General features: G+C 39.3%; 1 protein-coding gene across 9 annotated transcripts in view; it reads left to right on the top strand.

Annotated features, from left to right (window-relative positions):
- Pkhd1 (PKHD1 ciliary IPT domain containing fibrocystin/polyductin) overlaps positions 1 to 24,288 on the top strand; it is a 468,594-nt gene that overhangs the window by 249,159 nt on the left and 195,147 nt on the right. For all 9 annotated transcript variants that reach the window (XR_012450616.1, XR_012450617.1, XR_012450618.1 and 6 more), the window contains 2 exons: positions 1,042 to 1,107; positions 5,586 to 5,714. Coding sequence is in view for 6 of the 9 variants with exons in the window: in XM_074081972.1 (XP_073938073.1) it covers positions 1,042 to 1,107; positions 5,586 to 5,714 (195 nt within the window). In the remaining 3 variants the exon portion in view is untranslated. The remainder of the gene's footprint in view (positions 1 to 1,041; positions 1,108 to 5,585; positions 5,715 to 24,288) is intronic.

Here is a 24,288-nt window from a genome sequence, read left to right on the forward strand (position 1 = left end):
TGATTGAAATAGGAATAGGAGAGTTGGCAAGGTCTCATCATATCGTCATGGATCTTTTCAGGAGTTGTTTTCTTTGTAGTGTTCTGAAGCTTATGCTTTGTACTTAAAAAGAGTGAATTTTGATTTATCTCATCTGTGATGGAAGAAAGGACTTAGGGTCCTGGGGATACAAAAATGGAGATTGTGAGTTTGGTCAAAGCCCTGAGGCTGTAGGCTTCAGTAGCATTGGGCCCTTCAGTGGTGGGAGTGCTGGCTGACATGACATCTGAAAAGGCAGAAAGGTAATTAACCAATAAGAGACAAGGTGCTACTGGAAAACTGGAGTTCGTGCACCTGATTACTAATTAATCAGGCGTGAGAGCACCTTGTATCTGTATTCACTATTTAATTATAGCAGCCTCTCCTGGCAAAGGAGCATATGTTCTCAGCTTAATCTACTGGTTTATACTGACATCAAATTGTCATTATCAGAAAGAATCAGGCCTTTTGATTATTTCCACTAATTTATTGAACACTTAAAATTAATGAACCCCAGGCCTTTTAAATGTGCTCAGTTGGTTTGGAAGATGATAGGAGAAAGGGGGGTGGGGAAAAGCCTTCATTAAAAGAACAATTTGTTTGGATAAAGGTAAAGCAAATATACCTCATGGGTGATCTGAACTCTATTGGTGAAAAATGCATGAATCTAAAAACTGGGTCTATAAAATGATGGAGAGGAAATAGGATATGAGGTATATACTCTTCTGGACACTATTGGTCTATTGGTCCCTAAAGCAAAAAATGGTTAGAGGTTTTTTTCTTCCTATTTATGTATGTGCAATTCTCTTTGAGAACCTTGCTGCAACTAAAATTAATCAAATAAAAGCAGTCAAAATGAAATGTTATATACCAATTGTTACATTAACTAACAAAGACTTTGTCATTTTTGTTTTGAAAATTTATTTAGGCTGGCAAGCATATGCCATCTTTCTCACACATGAGTATCTTGAGTATTAGGATGTTTGTTGCATTGGGAAACACATCATGGCTTTTTGTATTCAGTTTCAGGTGAAGGTCAAATTCAAGTGGTTCTCGAGGTGAAGGAAGGTATGCCCCCAACTATTTCAGGTGAGTATTAACCCACTAAATTGAAGTGCTTGGTAAGCAGAATATCCTGCAGTAGTTCTACAAATTCCTCCACATTATGGTGTTTATAAACAGGCAAATTTCAGCACTAATGCTTTTATGACAAAAACTCTATTGTGTTGCCCTATAATTAAAATATGTGTCTGCATGTCAAAGAAAGATATAAGGGTGCATTTATTTTTCAAAACAATAGAATGTTAGAATTGAAACATGTAAATAAGCACATTTCATAAATTATGGGCCATATGTGCACACAGGACTCCAGATCTGCAGATGGCCCATTAGGCCCTCCAAATGCAAAGAAAAATCTAGGGTATCTCTAAACTTTAATTGTTCCTGGTAATTTCAGGAAATCAGGGTAAATAAACCCTACCCCAAAGTCAGATGTTTCTGTGAAATCTTGCTAATTTAAAAATCCAAATTCTAGAAGATTAAATGTTATATCCACCTTCTAATGTATTTCTTGGTTTGTTTTTGTTTATCTTGAGTCAATTTAACTACACACTTGCAGGAGGGATAAATCCCATCAAAGGCAGAGTTTTCTTTGATTTTCAGTGGCACTGTTGTGTTCTGTTAGAGCAGAGCTCATGCTAATCACAAAATGATCGAATTCCCCTATTCGAATTAATAAATAATCAAGGTAAAGGTACTGGACTAAAACTATGAGTTAGAAGAACTGATATCTACTACGCTGTACTTGGACAATGAAGAATGTGATTCAAGTTTATGAACTTCTATAGAATTTTACTTTTTATGTCTCCTGTTTATTTCCTCCTTTCCTTTAGGTAGCTCAGAGTGCCCTGTTTATTGAATGCCTCTGTGTGAGGTGTAGAAGGAAACAACAATAAATAAGACTGGATGGTCTTTGACCTTATGGGGTCTTCTTGTCTCTTGGGGATGTCAAACAAATGGCTAACCTAACTAATTATTTAATTTCCTTTGCAATGACTGTTACCAAGGGGAAGTATCCCCTAATTTTCTCTTCTCAGAACACCCCTATATTCGGATTCCTCAAGAGGTTGGATGGACTGGGCAAGCCCTTATTTCATAGCGGAATACCTGTTGGAGAACCTCTCATGCCAGGTCCTTTGGTGGATACTGAGCTATCTCTGCATAGGTGGCCATCTAGTCAGTGTCAATGACTAGCATGAAGATTTCTGATTAATGACCCTTTGGAAGGACAGCCTGGATTGCTCACATCTGGGGCTTTTCAGAGAGTAGCCCATATGCTGGGTATGGTGGTACATGCCTATAATCCTAGCTACACGGGAGGTGGAGATCCAAAGGAATGCGGTTAGAAGGCTGCCCAGGCAAAAAGTTACTGAGACCCCCTCATCTCAACCAACAAACCAGGCTTGCTGACATATGCCTGTGATCAAAGCAATACAGGAAGAATAGGAATTTGGGATCCAAGTCCAAGGCTGACCCTAAATTGTTAGGTTCTATCTGAAAAACTAAAGCAAAAAAGACTGGAGGCATGGTTAAGTGGTAGAGTTCCTACTGAGTAAGTATGGGGCCCTGAATGCAAATCCCAGCACTTTCAAAAACAGTGTAGCCCATCCCTTTCAGGATCTTTTGAACTTTATCCCATCTGAGAACAGCTCTATCTTATGTAGCAGCCTTTCTTTTTTCACTGGCTTCCTTGGTTCAGTGCCTCCCAATTCAAACCAACCAACACAACTTCCCTCATAATTATGGATACTAAATCCTCCTTTGGATGATTAACTATCCTGAAAACTTCCCAAAAGACTAGCTTCTTGGTGCAGAGTCACAAAAAATGGTAGATGAAGAATGAAAGGGTGGCAGGCAATATTTGACTCATGTATCAAACTTGAGACCACCTCAAATTTTGGATGCTGCTGAGTGACAAAATTTTATAGGAAAGCAGGGTGAGGCCTTATTACAAATGTTGGTTCTGGTCAAAATCTGTGGACTTTTGTCTTGAAATAGGTTTAATTTGTCTAAAAATTTGGGAGATAGATTAAAGGTAGGGGCAGGGGAGTCTCCAACTTAAAACTGTCTACTTCTCAATGAGCTTTTTTGAATGATCTGACCTAACATCTTCCCTTCCTCACCTCCAGGGCATTTCTTAATCCACTGTAATATGGTTTTCACCTCAACACTCCACCTGGACCACTCTTGTCTTGGTCATCCATGCCCTGATTGCCAAATTCAATAGTTGCTTCTAATTCATTTCTTTACTATTAACAAGATCATTCCTGATCTCTGGACTCTATTATTTAAGAAGAGATAAGAAGTGTATTTCCAACTGCTTCTTCTTTAGCTCTTGTAAGCTTCTTTTTTTCTTTTAAACTTTCCATGTCAGTAATAGTCCCAAGGAAGCCTAATATTAACTGTATAAAAACAGCTCTGATAAGAGACTGAAACATGTTCTTAAGACTTTATAAAGTGATAAAATCTGTGAATACTAAAACAGCTAACTCACTAAAATAGCTACTATAAGGTATGTTCAATTAAAAATAGTTGCAGTCCTCCTATGAATGAAGATGACAAAAGGAAAGAGTGCTTCCACTACCTGTGGTACAAAAGTAACTAAGTGTTTTTGAGGCTTACTGGGGCTGTGAGAAACATATTCATTGCTGTTTGAAGTATCACTGTAAATGAAGCATTAAGAACATCTTGTTTGGTCACCTCTAACTAATGTCCCCAACTATGTCCACTTGGATTGCATAGGGTACAATATTGAGAAGGAGGCAAATGGGAAGAAAGCATAACAAGGTATCACAGTGTTATTGTTCATAAAACATTTACAAAGCCTCTCTCTGAGTGAGACTTATTCCAAGACATTGCCTCATTCCCATGGTGTGTTGTGTTTTTTGAGCTCATTAAATTGCCTATGATTTCTGCTTGACCACAATCTATATATTTTTAAGTTATCCTGGAGTTCTAATTAGACCATGACTACTAGAGAGTTGGGTTCTAATAGAAAAAAAAAATCACTGATTGAACCTCATGTTTGTGACATCACAAACATCATGTCACATGGGAAATCTTCTGATGCTATCACAGTTATCCTCGGAGATTAAAAAACAACTTCTGGAGAGTTGATGCCAAAATCTGTCTCTCCATGCAGCTCAGACCTCTCTCCCTCAGATTCTTATTCATCCACTGCTTACTGTACATCTCCATCTGGAGACCTCATAGATACCCCAATCACTGCAGTCCAATTCTTTTGGAAGTTTGATGAACTTCTACCTTAATGGTTTGGAAATCCTTGGCCCCTCCACATTCATTCCCTTCACTTGTGGCCTTGGATTATTTCTCCAGCTTCACCATTTACCTCTTTTAGCTCTGTGGTTTGGTAACACTCAACTTCTATGGTTCCTCCATGGGCTTTCTCCTTTCTTGCCCTTTCTTATGCTCACCCCTCCATCTGGAGTGTGACCCTTTGTCATAACTTTGCTGCAGCCTCCCCTTTTCCTGGACAACTTTGAAGCCTTTGAAATGCTGCTCAGTTATTAACTGCCTCCTTCAGGCAGCTTCTCTTGCCCAAGTCTTGCTTCCCTTCCTGGTTGGGTACAATTAAAGAGAACTCTCAATGCCTATGCATGTTTCCATCTTTCCAATACTTACTGAAACAATGCTATTGGCTCCTAGGAGGTAGGGCAGGCAGTATTTTATTCCCTTTCATATCTCTGCCCTTTTAGGGCAGTTCTAATAAGGAAGGTGATGATCATTTACACCTGAGTTCAAGCAAGGCCCTGAGTTCAAACCCTAGTACTGCAAAAAAAAAAAAAAAAGTGAATGTCTATGAAGATCATACTGTAATTAAGACATCCCATGGCAGAATCTATGTTAAGAAGATAATCAGGATTACTGACAGATTTTCAAAGTGATGGTTCATACCACATTATTTATACCTAAAATTAAAGTAGAACAAACCTAAATATCAGACATCACAGATGAAGTAAGTAATGGATTTTTATATGATAGAATATTATGTAGTCATTAAAATTATGTTTACAGGAAATTTTAATGTCATTAGAAAGTACATAGTAAAGATAGCTAGGATAAACAAAATAAGAACTGGACTATGGTATAATCTCAATAACATAAAATGCTGAGAAATTCTGGAAGGAAACAAATAAAAGGTTGATGGTGATGATCATCCTGTGGTGAGATTCTAGGCAATTATTATTGTTTTTATTTTCATTTTCAAAGTAATTCATGATAAGAATATATAATATTTATAATAAAGGAAAACACAAATGTTTAATAAGATTAGAATATATTTTTCCCAGAAGCAGAGATAATCTAAGGACTGGATGACTACTGGCTTTCCAGTTGATAAATGCTTTTATAGAAGCTTATAAAATATTAAAAAGTTACTTTGGAAGGTGATAATACCACCAGCTTCCTAAAATAACAATAGGATCTGAATGTTAGCATAATGGGTTGGATTTTCATAGTTACCTTTGTTATTTTCCTTTATATTCTAGCTACTACCTCTGTACCTGAATCAACTTTAAAATGGTCCCTCCCTGAAACGTGGCAAGACGCTGAAGAGGGCTGGGGAGGACACAACCATACCATTCCAGGCCCTGGGGATGACGTCTTGATTTTACCCAGTGAGTAAAGCAACCCATGAGAATAATCACAGAGAGAAGGGATCAGGCCACAGAGGATTGGAGATTATGTTTCATTTATGCTGTACAACACAATAAAGAAAAATGGAAATGAATAACTACTTATTCTTACATCCCTCTTTCTGGGGGGTTAATATAGGAGAGGAATTTCAGAGTCTAATGAAATCCAGAAAAAAAAATCTCAGACAGCTTTCATTAAAAAGGGAATAAGTCAGCTGGTGCTAATGCCTCACCTACTTGGGAGGCTGAGATCAGAAATGATCATGGTTCCAAGTCAGCCTAGGCAAAAAGTTTGGGAGACCCCATCTCAATGGAAGAAAATTGTGTGCAGAGGCATGAGTCTGTCATCCTGGCAGTGCCAGGAAGCATAGAATAGGAGGATCAAGGTCCAGGCTGGCCTGGGCACAAAGCGAGACCCTGCCTTCAAAACCAGGGCAAAAAGGGCTGGAGGCGTGGCTCAAGTGATAGAATGCCTACCTAGCAAGAGTGAGTTCAAACCACAATACTGACAACAACAACAACAACAAAAAATGTTGAAAGAGTCATCACTATGCTAGGAGGAATTAGAATAACATATAACTGGATAATTTTCTTCATATGTTTAAGGACAGGCTTATAGTTTCCCATATTCTTAAATTGGATAGACCCAAGGGGGTGGAAGAGAACAATTTATAAGTCCTTCTTATTTTTTGTCTTTGTGAAATTTTACATGTAGGAGTGAGGGAAAATGAAAAGTCCTCTGTTGCTATGATTTCTCAAGATTCTGGAAGAGAAGAAGATTAACAAAACGGAAAATTATATAAGCCTGTCCACCCACCCATTCATCCATCTAGAACTACCTCCAAATGTACACAGATATAGAAGAATGGTAATTCCTAACATATGCAGAAATCACATCATGTCCTTAAAAGAACATTCATGAGAGTCCCCAGAAAGTCTCCTTACCCTGAGAAGAAAATGTTTTGAGTAGAACTATTATATTACCCTCCAAGACTGATTCTATTTATAGTTTAATTTGAACCTTTTAAGGTAATAGTAAATAAAAGAGTATCCAGCCATCTGTGAAGTAACAATGATACTATCAAAAATTTACTGAGAACTAACAGTGTGCCGTGAACTGTTCTCCATGCCTAAATTGACCCTCATAATGACCTTGTGAGGTAAGGAATATTGTGTGCATTTTTACAGACAGAGAAACAGAGGGTAAGGTCAGGATTACATGTTTTGTAGTTTTGCAGAGTCAGGATTTAAACTCAAGCAGTGTGATTCCAAGGTCTTTTCTTAAGTGCATTCTCTTTCTAAAAGGACTAAGCATAAAATGAAAGAGGTGTTATTTTGTTTGCTTTGTTTATGAGGACAGGATAAAAGGATAAAACAAAGCAGACTGGTCTCCTGGGAACTGGTGATATGGCTGTGTAATCTTTCATGGAGAGATGAGGACAAGAGTGGGCTGCCCAATGCAAACCTGAGTTATTGTCATCACTCAGATTCTTCTTCATCTACCCTTCTTCAATGGAGTTTATAACTTTTTGAATAAACAAGCTCATGAGTCATTCTTATATGGAAAAGAAAAATCTGTTCTGTTTCTGCCATGTCTTTGATGACTCTAGCCAGTGGATTCGCTCTGGGCTATGGCTTTTCCCACTAAGCAAGCTGTTTCTCCCACCCCAGGCAGGAAGCAAGGGAAGCTTTTGAAAGTTGCCAAGCTTTTAGTGTCCTTTGGGGCGTTGATTCTGAGTGAGAAGTGTTCATAACCATCTTGTTTGGCACCACAGATGTCTGTATCCACTGTGGTCCTGGAATTCTCTAGCACCCTTCATTCCTTTGTTCATGTCAGCTCAGAAATGTGCCTGAATTCTCCACTGCTCTTAAATAGCACAAATCTGTGCTATGGGGCGAAGGGGGAGGGCATAGATATTAGATACATATAAGGTGCCTTTTAATTGGCCCTTTCAAGTTACTGTGAGAATAACAGAATTAAAGATTTGGAAATATACCCAGTTATTGTTCTTTATTTTTAGCTTTCAAGTGAAAAAACAACTGAGTAAAAGAGTCACGCAATATATAATGAAATCCTTACCCTCCTCCCACTGCTGTCTGCTCTTCTTGCATCCCTTTCGTCTCACATCAGCAAAGGATCAGTTATTGGCCAATATTTGAGTCCATTGTGCTGCTCAATTTTGGTTCTTATGCAAGAGGAGCTGCTCAGTCACAATTTTTCCTTTCTGACTTCTGGCAAACCTTTCCTGATATTTTGACCTCTGACTTTGAGTTAAAGCTACTTCCTCTTTTTTTGTTTTGGTTTTGCCTCTGTCTGAATTTCTCACTTTGCCCTGGCTATCCTGATTTCCTTCATTCCCAGCCTGAGCTCTGGCATGAGAGAGACAGTAAGTGTCTGAAATGGATGAAATGTATGAGCTTAATGGTGCCATCCATAATTTAGTAGCTGACAGGTCTGACACAGCACAACTAAACAACTGTATGAGTCTGCAGAAAATAATGTCATCCTTTAACAGATTACCAATGATTTTGTGATAATGAGAGCAGGAGGTATCATGGTGGGTTTTCTCACTTAATTCTCATGATTATTCTGTACATATATTGTGTTATCATCCATGCTTTTACAACTGAAGAATCTGGGACACAGCCTAACAAGGTAACTTGCTCAGACTTTTCTTAGGAAGTAAAGAAGCTGGAGTAGAAAAGCAGAGTTTCATTCAGAGTGTTTTCTCTCTTGCTCACTCTCCTGTGTCTTTTTTCGGTGCTGGGGATTGAACACAGGACCTTGTACATGCTGTGCAAGTGCTGTACCACTTAGCCACACCCCTTGCTCTAACTCTATGTTATATCTTCTATCTTTTTCTTTATGTTACTGTCTCTACATATGCTAATTCATCTAAATCTGGCTACATAGTATACTACTTTCTGTTTTTCTTTTCACATTGTTCCCTTATTGAGGAATAAAAACAAAACCAAAAAATACTATCTATTGAGTAACTACTGTGTATAACATACTCTACTTGAGGAATTTAATTTATCACACACTCTTGGAAAAGCTAGAGTAATTTTCCAAACAGATATCTAATAAAATGAATCATTGGTAAAAGTGTTTGCTTAGCATCGAGTAGCAAATGTAGTTGTTCACATGAATACCCCTTTCCATCTAGTTTAACAAACATTTATTTAAAAACTCATGATCTGAGCAACAAGGTAAAGTATGATACAGCCATGATCTCAAGCAGGTGCTGATTCAGCTGGGTTGAGAAAGCACATAGTGTGTCATAGTAGGACACGTAGCTACAATAAATACAACAGTGTGAGAGACTCAAACGATCTCCACTGAGTAATGGAGTAGTGGCTTTGAAGAAGAAGCATTTGAAATGGACTTTGAAAAGTGGGGGCAAGAATTTGAAGCCCAGTTTGACCCCCTCTTCACCAAAGCCTTTATACCCATGTATGAAAATAGAACAATGAAGCCTGCTGAAATTATTTTAAGAAGGTGAGTGGGAAGGTAAGGGTGAGAGATAGAAAGAGTAAATTTGATCAAGGTGTTATTATATATATGTGTGTGGAAATATCACAATGTAACCCCTTTGTACAAGTCAAAAACAAGCCAATGAATTTGAAGCCCAGCTATGAGACCAAAAGAAACATGGAAGATTCATTTGTGTGCTGACATTTACAAACTGTAACGTTGGTGTAAGCCTTTTTGAGCTTCATCTATAACGTGAGGGCTATAATTAATATATTATAGTATTAAGAAGGTTAAATGAGATACCATCGGTGCTCATGACCACTGTATAGCAAGCATATTGTCAGTAATGGGGTTAGAGACGAAGGCTGTGATTTGTAATGGACAGGTGCTCTCTTCCTTCATTTTTCCATCTGGCTGCCCCTCTTGGCCTCTGGTATTAGCGACACTTTGTATTTGCTTTCCAATGGCTTATTATTTAATTTTCACAACATCCTTGGGAGCTAAATAGGTAATAACTATTATTACAGTAAAAACCCATTTTTACATAATACGATTTTAATGGAACTGCTGATTTTACAAAATGAAAGTGACTGGTACAGAAGATTTAAGTGATACTTTTGAACCTCTAATATAATTTTATGGTGTTTTGTGTATTTTAATTCATTAATAAAGGAAATGTGTAGAATGTTCCCATCATTATTCAAATAGAGGAGCATAATTTTTCAATAAAAATCTTAGGGTAAATTGCCTATTTCCATTTTCTGGGAAATCAATTTTGTGGAATGACCTCAGACCCATCCTATTCCATAAAAATAGGCCTTTACTGTACTAATAAAAGATATCACTATCTTAAGTATGGTACCATTTTCCTTCAAGGCGTTCTGTCTTTATAGACACTGGATTTTGAAAAAGCTGTAAATTTTTCTCTGTGGTATTATATGTAGTAATATGCAGTACATGAGGTGATCGTGAAGAATTTGCTCTGTGGTTTAATTTACCATAACTTTGCTTCATACAGACAAGTATGTCTGAAGGTCTTTACCTTCTAAATACTAGAAGAATCCACTTGGTGCATTCTAGACTACTTAAGTAGTAGGAACAGGTTCTAACTAACTTACTATACAAATCCCAAACCTTCGTAGTTGGTCAATTGACAAAATGATCCCTCTAGTTTCTCCTCCATGTTTTCTCCTGAACTGATCTGAGAGGATTTGTGCAAGAGGCTTCCAGAGCTCCCTCTAAAGGACTCTCAGCTTTGGTAGGATTACACCTCTTTTGTACAGAGCAGACTTAATAGAAGATGTGTCATAATTCTAATAGATAGGGCTCTGTTTTGAAGGGTGCAGATATGATATCATATAGCTGCCAGCATCTTTTTTTAGTGTGTTTGTTGTGGTAGAATTCACTGTTTCATTTTCCATAGCACTTTGAACTGTTCTTATTTGAAGAGATGAATAGGAGAGTACTGTTTTTTTCTTTTATAACAGTTGTTCAGTTTGTTCTGATTTTCAATACTTGGGACCTTTAAATGGCAGAGGGACTCATCAAAGCCATGTGATGTTCAAAGATGACAGTATTTAATGCTTTTCCTTGTTAAATTGCTAGGCATTGTCACAGTTTGATTACAAGAGGAAGGATGATCAGAAAGTAATTTTTTGGGGGGGAGAAATTTCTATACAATGTGATTATAAAATTATTGTCTTGATTTACATTTTTCTTATCTGAGATGATATCTTATTAAGGATGATATCTTATTAAGGATGACTTACACATATAGAAATTTAGGTCTGCAACAGTAATTAGAAACCAAACATTATAAACATTGGTGGTGTTTTTGCAGCTTGAGCTGATCTCATGATTTTAGCCTTGTGCCATTTGGATGGTACAGAAAATTTCTAGAGACGTCTACCCACTTGTTCTGAATTAACAGCAAATGGGAGAAGAAATTTAGGCTTGAATTACTGGGGTCCTTTTTATGCTGAGTGGCATCAAAATGGTGGCAGTTGGAGTCTGGATGCTTTGGTATTCTGTCATTACCTGTCAAACAACCCTGAAATGCAAGTTTAAAGCACTTGCATTATTTATTTATTTTTTTTCATTTTCTATTTTTTTTTTTTCTGGAAAGGGCCAGGCTAGGGTATTTTTGTTTGGGTGGTCCCACACGTTGCAGTCAAATCATCTAAACGCTCAACTTGGCTCATGGTTTAAGGTGATCTAATTGTGTGGCTTTCAGTTAATGTTGGTCACTGGCTGAGAGTTTACCCAGGGAAATCAGCTCAGAGGCCTCGGGTCCATTCCTCATAAGTTTCGCTGTGCAGGTTCTCGGGCTTCCTCACAGCACGGTAGCTAGATTCTAAGAAGCTTAAGAGAGAGTGCCCCAAGAGTGAGGGCTCCAAAAGCGTGAGATGGAAGCTTTGTGCCTTCTGAGTCAGTCTTAGCAGCCTGAGAAGCATGTTACGGCCTTCATGTGCCATTGCCACAAGACTTACTGCAGATTCAGAAGAGAATGATCACCTCCATCTCTCTGGGAGGAGAAGCAAAGGATCTGCAACTATTTTCAGTCTTCCACTGTGGGTGTTTGTGCTTACACGTGTGCGTGTCTGTGCATGTATATAATTAAGAGCAGGTGTATCTGGCTTAGTTCAAAAGGTGTGTACAACCTGCTGAATTTGTGCTGTCTTCCCTATGTGGGCAGACCTTGTTTCAACTCTTTTGGCTTGCATGAATCAGAAATTTCAGAATTCCAAGAAAACAGATTGGTCAAAGGATTTAGTTTCCTTATTTTTTGTATTACCTATAACGTTCAGTGACATTGCACTGCTTCTTCTGCCTGCAAACAACAGTTGGTGGATTGGTACTGCTTACTTTGGAATGGAATAGACAGCAGTGTTTGGGTTGCAGCAGGCAGCCAGCTCTCCAGATGTAAGATCAGGAGCTTCTTGGAAAAGAGGACAAAGTGGTGTCAGTGGAGGGATAAAGAAAAAAGTATTTTAAGCCCATTATTTCAGGGCAAAAACTAAAGTTTCAAAGAGACAACAGTCAAACTTTTCTTTGGCCTTATGAAAGACATGAATGAGAAAGCTATTTTTTAAGATTTTACAGGGAGAAATAGACAAGACATGACTTTTCCCAGAGGTACTTTTGATGCAGAAGATGTTACCAGCATTATTATCAAACAAAAATAAACAAAATCTGAAACCTGAGCTAAAAGCCTCTTTAGTAACTAATATTTAGAAATTATCCTTTCTTTCTGCTACTTTCTTAGAGGGGAACATAAATGGGCCTTAGAGAGTCTTGCTTACTGGCAAAGGGTTAAGGCCATAGTTAGGTGATGGTAAAGTGTTAAGGTTATGGGGTCAAGGCTGTGCCTCTGCCACAGGAGGGAAACCCCAGGACGTCAAGCTCCACGGAGCGCTATCTTCAAGGGTGTCTCTAAGCAGTTTAATTTTGAAATATTGAATGTAAATTGACTTTCACATATCAAATCATGAAAAACATACCATAAAAACTTACTATCTAAAGTAAATAAGTACAAAATGCTTGGGAATATGGAGTCCTTTGATGAAATGAATGGCTAGTAACTTATTTTATTTTAAGGTGGATTTACATGTATTAGGTTAATACTAATACGCATTCAAGATATAAATACATGAAATTATTGAGCCGGTAGATACTTGGTGGCTATCTATTGCAATTAGAAATATCAAGATAATGCAAGTGTTTTATAAATTATTAAATGCTTTGAAGCAATATTGTTGTGCCCAATTACATGTTGTTTTGTACCAAGGCTAAGAACTTCAGTCTTCTTGTTTTCAACCCAGTGTTGCAAGTTGCCTCCTAAAATTTGTGAGAGGGAATAGCCGAGTGCCATTTGTTGTGTTTCAGTCGTGTCCGTGAAACAGGACTACACTGGGAAGTCATATACTTGCAGAACAAGGAGGTCCCTCTAGGATGCAGAGTATATTTCAGGTGGCTTCTGCAAATGCATGGCTCCAGTGCCCTAACTCACCGACCGAGGCCTGTGGCACACTGTCTTTGCTTGGGTGGACAACCAGTAGGTGGAATTTAGTTTTAAAAAATTTAGATCTATGTATTTTCCCCATGAAATGAAATTTCAATTAAAATAACAACAACACTATTTTTAATCTCCTATAATAGACAAAATAATCATAAAAAGGTAAATACATTGAAATAGGCTAGCACCCTTTCTCTAATCTTAATTTGTCAATCTCGGCTTTACTCAGTCGTAGTGCTCGTTTCTGGGCTCATTAGAGCTCGCTGAGACTCTTCTCTTGGGATGCAAAGTCATGTAGACCCTGACACTCTTTATGGCTTGCTAACTTGCTGGAACTAATTAGAGTTTTACTCTAATTGCATGGTTTTACAAATCCTTTCCTGTTCTCACTCACCTGAGAAACAAGTTCCCTGTCAAAGTTCATTAGTATTAGTATCATAAATTAAAGTAATTTTAGGAGGAGACATATTTCCCCTGAGTGCATAGAATATAATTTGGGTGGGGGATAAGAGAATAGTTTTTGGCAAGTATGAGGTATGTAAGAGACACAGGTTTATTTTGGTACTTACCCTCACCTAGACAGTCACTGCTTTTACAACTTCATGTTCTCCTGCCTCAGTCTCCCAAAGATCTGACCCTTGTGTCTCAGCCTGAGAGGACCCTAGCAAGAATCCCTGTGAAACACCGTGATGCATTCCTTCACTTGGTACAGGTGTGCTGCTCCAGGGACGTCTTTCTCCTGTGCAACCTCTACAGACAGCAAATGAAGTTTCAACTCTTTCTTAAAGGAACTATGCATTAGGCGTCTTAGGATTTTAATATATACTTTGGCCTTAATATGAAAATTGTATGCTTCATGGTAGCAGTAAATGTGGTGGTGGTTACTATGGGAAAGTACATGCATCAGAAACTTAATAGGAAATCAAAATTGATAGGATGCAGCACTTTATTGATTATGCAGGGTAAAGGAAGAAGAAGCTTAGAGTGACCAGTAGTTTTTCTTCAGGTGACTAGCTAGGGGTGCTGTTAAAAGAAATACAAGGTATACGGAGAGGAGTGGGCTTAGTAGGGAGCACAATCACTTTATTTATAGACATATGCTGATTTTCATGTGAAAATGCCAAGATGGTTGCAGGAAATAGGGAGCAGGAGTTTGAGAGGAAGTCAGTTAGGATTTAGATGTGGTAATCTTCAGAAGTTTTGGTGAAGAAAACCTTGGGATTGAGCAAAGACTAGAACCAACATGGTAGAGGCTGTAGAGGATGTCTTGTAGGAAATTCTAGTTTAAGTGGCAGGAAAAGATAAGGGACAATCATGGAATCAGGAGACATAGGACAACAGAGGGCATGTGAAGAACATACTGAGATGAATGGACGCTGTCCATGGTAGACCAAGGAGGACAGAGAGAATGTGATGTAGAAATTGCCTGAGAATAAACCATTTACTCTCTGATATCTCCTACAAATCAAATGCAAAATCTAATACAATAGGGTTAGAATGGTGGTTCATGCCTGCAATCCCATCCACTCTGGAGGTAGCGATGAGGAGGATTACAGTTTCAGGATTGCAGCTCTAATTGAATTACTTCTTTTTCTCTTGGGTAAAATAGTGAGACTCCATCTTAAACAATAAGTCAGGCATTATGGTACATACCTGTAATATTAACTGTTTGGGAGGCAAAGGTAGTAGGATTGTGCTTTGAAGTTGGCCCCAGGCAAAAAATGTTAGACCCTATCCGAAAAATAGCTCCAGCAAAACAGACTGGGAGCATGGCTCAAGTGGTGGAGTGTCTGCCCTAGCAAGCACAAGGCCCCGAGTTCAAAACTCCAGTATTATCAAAAAAATATCTAGTGCAACATTTTTCCTTGTCATACAGTCTCACACATCTAAAATAGATCATTGTCTTCGAGGATCCACCATATCTTGTTAAAACTGAAAGCAATTACTTCCTTGTGACACAGTGGATTTGTAGTGTAGCAGTGAGGTTGCCCTTGGTTGCTGTCTGGTTAGAATGCTGCCATGTCTTCCAGAATAGGATCACAACAGTGATAGGTACAACTCAACTAAACCAGTTAATTCACACACCTCAATGAGTTCAAGTGGGAAAATAGAATAGGTTATGTCCTGTAAGATATAACCATCTTTTCCTAAAGGCTCACAGTCTTATAAAAGTGTAAAACACCAAGGTAAATACTTAGAATTTGTGTAGAACTCTTATAATAAGTTCAATTCTGAAGTTAAGAGTTGACATCCATATTATTTAAAACAGGCAACATTAACCCATCAGAGTTTGATTTATCCTTTTCAATTTTCAAACACTGAAAGTAGCAACCAGAGGTCTTGATGTTTATTTTGGACATTGATAATTAGCAACTTTAAAATAATAAATTGAGTGACTAGTGACTCTGGTTTGCTCAAGACTGAGGGATTTCCTAAGATACAGGGCTTCTTGTGATAAAACTTGGAAAGTCTGAGGCCAGTCTTGATCTGTGGGCCATCCTAGTGAGAAATCACCTTTAAAGTTTATCCCAACCTCATATTCTGTGATTTGCACTGCGACAAATTTGCTGAGGATTAACGAAACATTTCCTTGACTTAAATGCATATGCTTATATTTTACCTAGTTTTATCCCTCAAGAACTTTGTTTCATGGAGTTAATATTGTTTGAGGAGGCACAGGCATTTCTTGCAAGAGAAGGGGATCTGAGTAATTGCATATGTATTTTATCCTCCTGGTTAGAGCTAGGGGACACACAGCCAAGTAGGGAACAGTGCCCATGGAGGTTTTTAATGGAGAGCAGGGCTTTCTTTGTTTGCTCTAATTGAATTACTTCTTTTTCTCTTTACTTTATGGTCTGTTTTCCATGCAGATATTTTTGGAATGTAAAATTAAATAATTCATGATTTCCCTATTATTGGTTTAGGTATAGTTGCTATTCCTTGAGTTGATTATACTTCCTTGAGGGGTCTTTTGGAGTCTCCTCATACGTAGAGGTTTAAGGATAAGAATTTGGCCAAGTAATTAGGCATAGTAGGTACAGACAAGCCAGCAGGAGTAGGAATAACTGAGGTGGCTCATTGTTGACCCTTGGGTTACCACACCATTATGCCTCCTAGAGGTTTCTAATATTTTTTGTGTCCTAGTTCCCTGTGACAGTCTGGTGAAACCTACATCCATTCTCAAAATGATGTTTTTGTTACAGAAAATAAACCATTTAGGATTATAAAATAAACCAGTTTTATTGATACAGCTACCAAAATATTAAAAATAAAATTTGTGATTTAATAATGTTTATTTATGAGGATTAAAGAGTAAAGGTTGGTGCTGGTTGTTATATCACTATTCCAATGTTATCATTGCAAATATTCTCCAAAAAAAGGGCTGACATAAACTGTGTACCCATGGAGAAAGTTCACTTCTTTTGGGATCCTGGATGGCTTTAGTGACTTTCTTGATTGATAGAATGTGGAAGAAGTGACATTATGGGAGCTCAAGGTCTAGATCACAAAAACTCTTGCATTAGAAGACCTTTTGCCTGGGTGTCTCATTTGCTCTTGGGATGCACCCTATTTACACATCCTTAGGCAGTGAGAATCCAGTATCATGTGACAGCATGTTTGCCCCATGGGTTGACAGTCTGAGATAAGCTCCAACCATAGCCAAAGTTAATCTCCAGCCCTATCTGTCTTAGACATCTGGGCTCGTTGAGGCCAGACATGGGTCATGTTGACAATCTGTAAATAATTTATAAATCTATAATTTTATGCTTACTTTATGTCTATTAAATCACAGTTCCTTTAGAACTGGAATCTAATGTTCAGTTCATTGGTATCCACATGGTATCCACAAGAGCCAACAGAAATTAAAAACCCTTTTCAAATGAGCATTGTGTCTTCTCCCAAACTGATTGACACTTGTTCCATTGCTAACATTTTGTTTGCAGAAGGCTGTGGTGTTCAGGCAGAGTTCAGAACCCATGTGTTCATCGAGCTGCTAGTTACTAGGTATATCACTTATTGTGTGTCAGGCACGTTGCCTTGTGTTGGGATAAAATGTTAAGCAAAACAGATCCAATACCTACCTGGATCTTACTGTCTAGTGGGGGAACAGAAATGTAATCACACATGCAATTATAAACTAATAGAACAAACAAATGTGCTGTGGTGAAAGTATATAGCATAGGGATCTGGGTTGGAGTCAACAGAATCCAATTATCATCTATAGGATAAGGGTGGAAAAACCATTTAAATATTAACTATTATTAACAATGAATTTAGTCAGCATTTCCCCAGGTGTTTCCCAGGAAGCTGGCTCCATATAAGTAGTACATGGGAAAATGAACTTGGGAAATTTCAGGCTAAGCACAGATAAATAACCTTCTTTGCCTATGATCTTTTCAGAATACCTTATGAATGCATATGGATTCTGTAACTTCCAGAGGGAGGTGCGGTATGTGCTGCTTCTGAGGTATTTTGACCATGTAATCCTTTTATTGTAGAGCAGCTCATTGTGCCCGTGTTTAGGGAAAACACTGAGTACAAAGCACTCAGGCACCTAATCTAACATTCACAACTAATCATGAGATTAGGTGTCCAGTTGCTATTCAGATCAAGTCTTCTATGAGGAGCAGAGACCTGAAAAGTAGAAGTCTGTATTCTCTAATACAAAATAATAAATCTGTTTCATGACATCAGGGAGTTGAGTGCCCATCTTCTTGCTCCAACATTGTTGCTTCCATTCCCAAAGTCATCCTGTGACCCGCCATACCTGCTGGAGCTCCAGCCATTGCAACCACATTTCCAGCAAAAGGAAGGAAGCAGAAATCAGAGATAGTACCAATGCAAGTCCTGGCCTTGAGTGTCTGGTTTCATTGTACTTCTCCTATGTAAACATGAGGGAGGAGTTGAAACAGAGCCTTTCAAAGGCTAGTACATAAGGGGTCAGGGTGTTTGCAGCTAGCACCATTGTAAAATGAATTTTAAAAGAAAGGGAGGAATATGTGTTTTGTGGAGGCATATCGCCAGATTGGAAAATTACAGATGCTTGATTAATAAAATACACTTAGTGGCATGTGACTGCCTTTTGATTTAGCTTCATTATTTGGGTCTGTCCAGATTCTCTCTCAGGCTGCTGTGTGCGCAAGGGTCTGCTCTGTGTGGCTTAACCTTGCCTTTCTTCATCTGTAAAATCCGTGAGGCTCCACAAGCCCTGGATCCCATCTGAAGCCATCTGTTTGCCTGTCTTTATTTACATGATAACATCACCTGATGGCAGTTTAGTGTCTGGAAAAAGAACATTGCTCTTACCTCCATTGTGCTGTTTTTATTTATTTTTTCTGGTTCAGCAACAGCGAGCTAACCTATCGGATTGCATGTCTCAGGCAGCAGTAATATGTGGAGAGATGATGTCTGCAGCTTCTGCGGAAGAATTTGCACAGTGCTGCTCTCTGCCAGGTCTGGTGCTCAGCAGTGCACATGGCAGGCACCTCTCTGCTGTCTTCCAGCCCATCATGGTGCCAATACGCCTCCTCATCTTTGTGCTTCACTTGCTGGCATAGCTCCAGGACAGGAGCTGTGTAAAGCCACTTCCATATGAATAGTGAGTGTACAGAGCAGAGTTGTCTCCACTGGTTCAGGTGTTGGTGGTTTCAATCCTCACCACAGTGGCAAGTTTTCTTACAAAACCCCCAAGGAAGGAAGTAGACTTGATCTGATGAAGGTACAGATTTTGTAAGTAGGGCTTAGCAAGACCACCTCTGGCAAGGGAATAGATTTATCACTCAGATATAGAACAATTCTCAAATTGTCAACTTCTAAATCCTCAGGGAGGGGACCCTAAAAAGGTTTGTTCCCGCAGAAACAACTCTGTGTCTGACACCCCAGAGTTTTGGTGATGTGGGAGAACTTCTGGAGCAGAGGCTCTCTAGGAGCCCTGTGATTTCCCCTTGCCCCTCAGGGGAAATGTCAGGCCTCTACCCTTGGACCTGGGTTGCTTTTCCTCTACTAGAAGGAGGTCAAGGGCTTGATATAATTTGTGTTCTCTTCCCCCCAACATGGTGTCAGGAAGCTGGGGGGAAGAGTTTATTTCCCACCCAATCATGGGGTATTGCCTCAGTCTCTTACTGGCTACACCACATGGGCTTGGGCACTATCTCATCACTCTCCTTGATTACTCTTCTCGTCTGTTTTCCTTCTCTTAGCTGGTTTGCTTTATTGAAAAGCATGCTGACGTCGACATGCAAAGGCACAAAGTATAGGGGAAGTGGGTGTAACCCATGTTAGCTGTCCAATTCAGGGCGCTTCTGAGTCACAGTGTGAAAGAGAATCCACTGAGGAGCAGACAGAAAATGTAACAACTTTTATTTTCATTTATTTTGACTCTGTCTTTTGAAAATATTCTTCGTATATGTTTTATTATGTAGATAATACTTATTACATTAGTATTGTGGCATGTGTGTGAAATTATCAATTTACCAATACACTTATAAATAAAATCATATTGGGAACATATGTTTAACATATTACTCTTCTAGAGAAGAAATACTTGACATTCATTTGAGGTTTAAAACTGAACCAGTGCTTATTTTCTATAGCAAGAGTCTCCTGTATGTGGTGGTTAACAGTGTGCCAAATATACTGTATGTTATTATATGTGCTAGTTTTACATAATATATTAAAATTTACTAGCAAAATATAAAATTGACCTCAGGAAGCAGAGGTAAGTCTAGACTGTGAATTGAAAAAAATTTGGTTTTTCTCTTACTTCGTGTTGAGAACAGGTTAACCTTTACAGAATCTTAGAAAGCCTAATAGTCAAAGGCAGCAGGTTTGAACTTTACTGAGTCTTAGTCTTGGGTATCAATGTTATTTAGTATTGGGGGGCTTTCTAAAGCTTTCAGGGTAATTTCCAAACTTACCGGTTTGGGCTGCAGAATCGTTGGTGTCCTGGTCTTATTGTTGCCACTTCCCTGTCCGCTATTGTTCAGTTACACTTACCTGCTTTCTGCACTGTTCTCAGGTGGAGTACACTCCTGTGCACTCATTTGTACTTACCTTTCTCTGTCTAGAACTTTCTTCATCTACTATTCTCACCCCTCCCAACCCTAACACAGTCTTCCAGCTTACTCCTTTTCTATTCTTTAATGCTCAGCTTAGATTCTCCTCTTCTAGAAAGTGACCTTGAATTCTCATTTGATTTATTTCTCCTTCCCTTATGTTCCTGCAATGGACATTTTTCCTATCATATACCTTTACTGGGGTTAGAACTTCAGGCTTCATTCCTGGTAGTCAGGCACTCTACCACTTGAGCCATGCCTCCAGCCCTTTTTGATCTGGTTCTTTTGGACACAGGGTCTCACTTTTTGCTTAGGTTAGCCTGGATGACGATCCTCCTATATATATGCTTCCCACCGTATCTGAGATGACAGGCATGCTCTACCATATCAAGCTTTTTTCTTTTGAGATGGAGTCTCATGAAATTTTTTTGTCCCAGGTTGGTCTTGAACCATGACCCTCACAGTTTTAGCCTCCTAAGTAGCTAGGATTATAGGCTTGAGTCACTGGCTCAGAGCTATCTTGTCTGCCTTTTTTACCTCCTACACACAACACAGGATCTAGCATGCGGCAGGACCTCAATAAATGCTAGGATGAGCAAATGAAAAGTGAGATGTAGGCATAGACCAAGCAGTCCCTCTAAAGTATTTCTAGGATTTTTGGAAACTGAAGAGGGTCATGTCACTGTCATACTGAGACTCTTGGTGTACAAGGCATGGGTGGAGAGTGCTCAGCCCCTAAAGACCTTAGCAGCTGGGTAGAAGGTGGTGAGCTTGAGAGGGTATCGGTGTCTGCTGCAGAACCTGACCTGGTACTCATTCAGTGCAGTATTTATTTAGAATCCCTGGGCCAGAAGTATACTCTTTGTGAGATGTGCTCTCCTGCAGGTAAGAAGGTGTACTCAAGAGAGGGCAGGCTTATTCTTTTTCTTAATGGAGTTCTCTGAACTCAAGTGTTCGCAGTAGGTGCCTCTTTTTTCCCTTCACCCCTGGCGAGCTGGTGGCCTTTCATTCAAGCTCCTGCACACAGCTTGCCTCCTCTCTCCTCATGTGCCTTCCACCTGAGCAGTGGATGGGCCCCCTGTGGCCATGCACCTGAGGAACTGCTGGGCCTGGTGTGGCTTGCCAATCAGGAGTTTAGAGCTCTCTGGGGATTTACTGCCTTCTCAGCCTGCAGGCCTCCTGTGGCTTAGTATCTAGGTGGTTGACACACCTCCTGTGGTTTTAGCTAGTGAGCAGCTTGCGGATCTTCTGTTTGCTGAGAAATAGTTCCAGAGGTTACCTTTTCTCATTTGCTTAGTGTGGATGCACCTGTGTCTGTTTGTTTTCGTTTTTGGTTAAAAGATAAAGGAAGGGTGTAAATGAAGAAACTTTTGATGCTAATTGAGGGCTATGACATTAGCTACTGAAAAAAGGCTCAAGTTTTGCTGTCTGGAAGACAGCTGAGGCCTAAGAATAGCAAAATTGACTTTGACTGATAATATGAGAGGCGAAATCTCTCTTTTAGGTTCTTGGCATCTGCACTTGGTGTGTATTTAATGCTACCTTGCTAGTTCGAATGATTCAAGAAAGCTTCTGATACTTCTTAAATTATTTTAATGATCAGAAATTGTCATGTAAGGGAAGACTTTAGGTAGTGAGGTGGCCAAGGTGGTTCAAGAAGACCAGGAAGGAAATAGTTAAAAGATTTTAAACTGCTAAAGAAGGCATTTACATTTTTCTGGGAAAGCAGCACTTTGTATGGAAATCACAGCTTTTATACATTAAGTATGGTTATGAGTCTCTTCCCTAAAGCTGTGTGAGAAATGTGGGTTTCCCTTTCCCAAGCCCCCCCAAAGCAAAAGGAGAACCAGGACCAAAGACTCATGTAGCTTCCTGCCAAGGATTTTCAGGTAACAAAGAACACAAAGTCTGGTTCTCAGAAAACACAAGATTTTATTGATAACAGCATTTTTTCCACACCTCGCTTCTTCACAAGCTTCATCTAGAGAGGAAAACTTCAACCGCAATTTTTACATGATCTACCATCCCAGTTCTTCTCTGTTCCCATCCAGATTCCACCATCTCCCATCACAGACACATGCAACCACATTGTGTTAGTAAGTTTTGTCATTGTTGTGACAAAATACCTGAGAAAAGCAACATAAAGGAGGAAAGATTTATTTTTGCTCATGGTTTTGCTCTACAGTTGTTTGACTCCACTGCTGTGGGTCCAAGGGAAGGCAGAAGCATCATGGTGAACCGGTATGGCAGAGGAAAACTGCTCACCTTGTGACTACCAGGAAGCAGAGAGACAGAGAGGAAGGGTCCAGGTACAAGGTACACTTTTCAAAGTCACGTTGCCACTTAGGCCCTACCTCTTGAGAGTCCTTTCAGCTATGAATTTATTAATATTGGGAGCAGAAGTTCTTAATATCTCTATATATACAGATATATATAGATATATTTTGTGGCAGTACTTGGGTGTTGAATTCAAGGCCTGATGTTTGCTAGGCAGGTGCTTTACCACTTGAGTCATTCTGCCAGTGCTTTTTGTGTTAATTATTTTTGAGATAGGGTCTCACTTTATGCCTGTCCTGGCCTGGACCTCCTATTTACACTTCCCTGTGTAGCTGGGGATAACAGGCACATGCCACTGTACCCAGCTATTGGTTGAGATGTGTGTGGGGGGTCTCCTGAAATTTTTCACACAGGCTAGCCTCAAACCATGATCCTCCCTATTTCCACCTTCCAAGTAGCTAGGATTACAGGCATGAGCCACTGCACCCAGCTGGGCCTGTGGTTCTTAATCTTCAGCATGCATAAGAATCATCTGAGATGGTTTTAAAATGCAAATAAATGATCTACATTTTGAACCAGCTCTGCACATGGTATTACTGAAGCAGGGTGTCTATGGACCACACTTTTGAAAAACCCTAAGTTAGACATATAGTTACATTCCCTGGAAAGTGTCTGAGTGGCATGAATTTGAGTCTGGATCTCTTTTATTCCTGATACTGTCCTTCATTTGCTATGCACCTTTGATAACTTCAGGTCTGTGGTTCCAAGGAGACCGCCACTGAGGAAAACCCACAAATGCTCTGGATGCTTAGAGTTTAGTACTGTGTGTGGCTGCTTGATTCAGTCTTCCCACTTAGTGGAATGCAGCCCAGCTTCCACGAAAGACAAGCCACCTTTTAACAAATCTAAAATAGCTTATAAGTTGAATTAAGATCATTAACTTTTATAGACAAGAATTCAGATGACGGGAGTCACCTTGTGTCCAAATGAGCCCTAAGGGAAAAAGGTAGGAGAGACAATTTCCCCTTGTCAGTAGGGTCTTCTGCCCCTTGTCAGCTTAAAGCAGATTCAGATGAAAGCACCAGCTTCTCAGCAAAGCCAAAAAAGATTTTTTTCAGAATTTTGTCTCTCAGAGGGAAGTTGAGGCAGCTAAGATAGGAAAATTTTGAGATTCTGAAAACATATATGACTTAATGCTGTATTTCAAGTTGAGCATGCTTCTTTTTCTCTGAACCTTTTTTTCAATTGCAAATGTGTGTAGGTTATTCACAGCCTGGCCCAGGGAAACTGAAAACACCCTCACCTCAGCCCAGGAATGACCCATGTCTCTCCACTCATTGCTTACTGGTGATTGAATCAACAAGTTCTTCCCTTCCCACAGGTTAGCATAGGTTTTACAGGCACCTGGAAAAAGGAAAATTCTCCCTCTGCTTCTCTTCACACCTGGCCCTTCATGGTCTTTTCTAGCTTTTCCCCTAGCCATTAAAAAGCTTTTATTAACCCCCTCAAAACAAAGAAAAGATCACCAAGGTGAAAAGATCACATTGCTTTTAGGCACAATGTGCTTTAGGAGAGGGATATTTTCACAAAATTAGGGTCAGGGAAATGCTCAGCTAATCAAAGCAATTTAAACATAATTAACAATAACACGGGACTAACAGAGCATCTCCACATCAACTGGGCTGTGTAATGCACGCATGGCAATTTAAAGTTTTGTTTTTGAAATTTCTTGTG

The sequence above is a fragment of the Castor canadensis genome, chromosome 8 (genome assembly GCF_047511655.1).
Source record: "Castor canadensis chromosome 8, mCasCan1.hap1v2, whole genome shotgun sequence".
Classification (NCBI taxonomy): domain Eukaryota; kingdom Metazoa; phylum Chordata; class Mammalia; order Rodentia; family Castoridae; genus Castor; species Castor canadensis.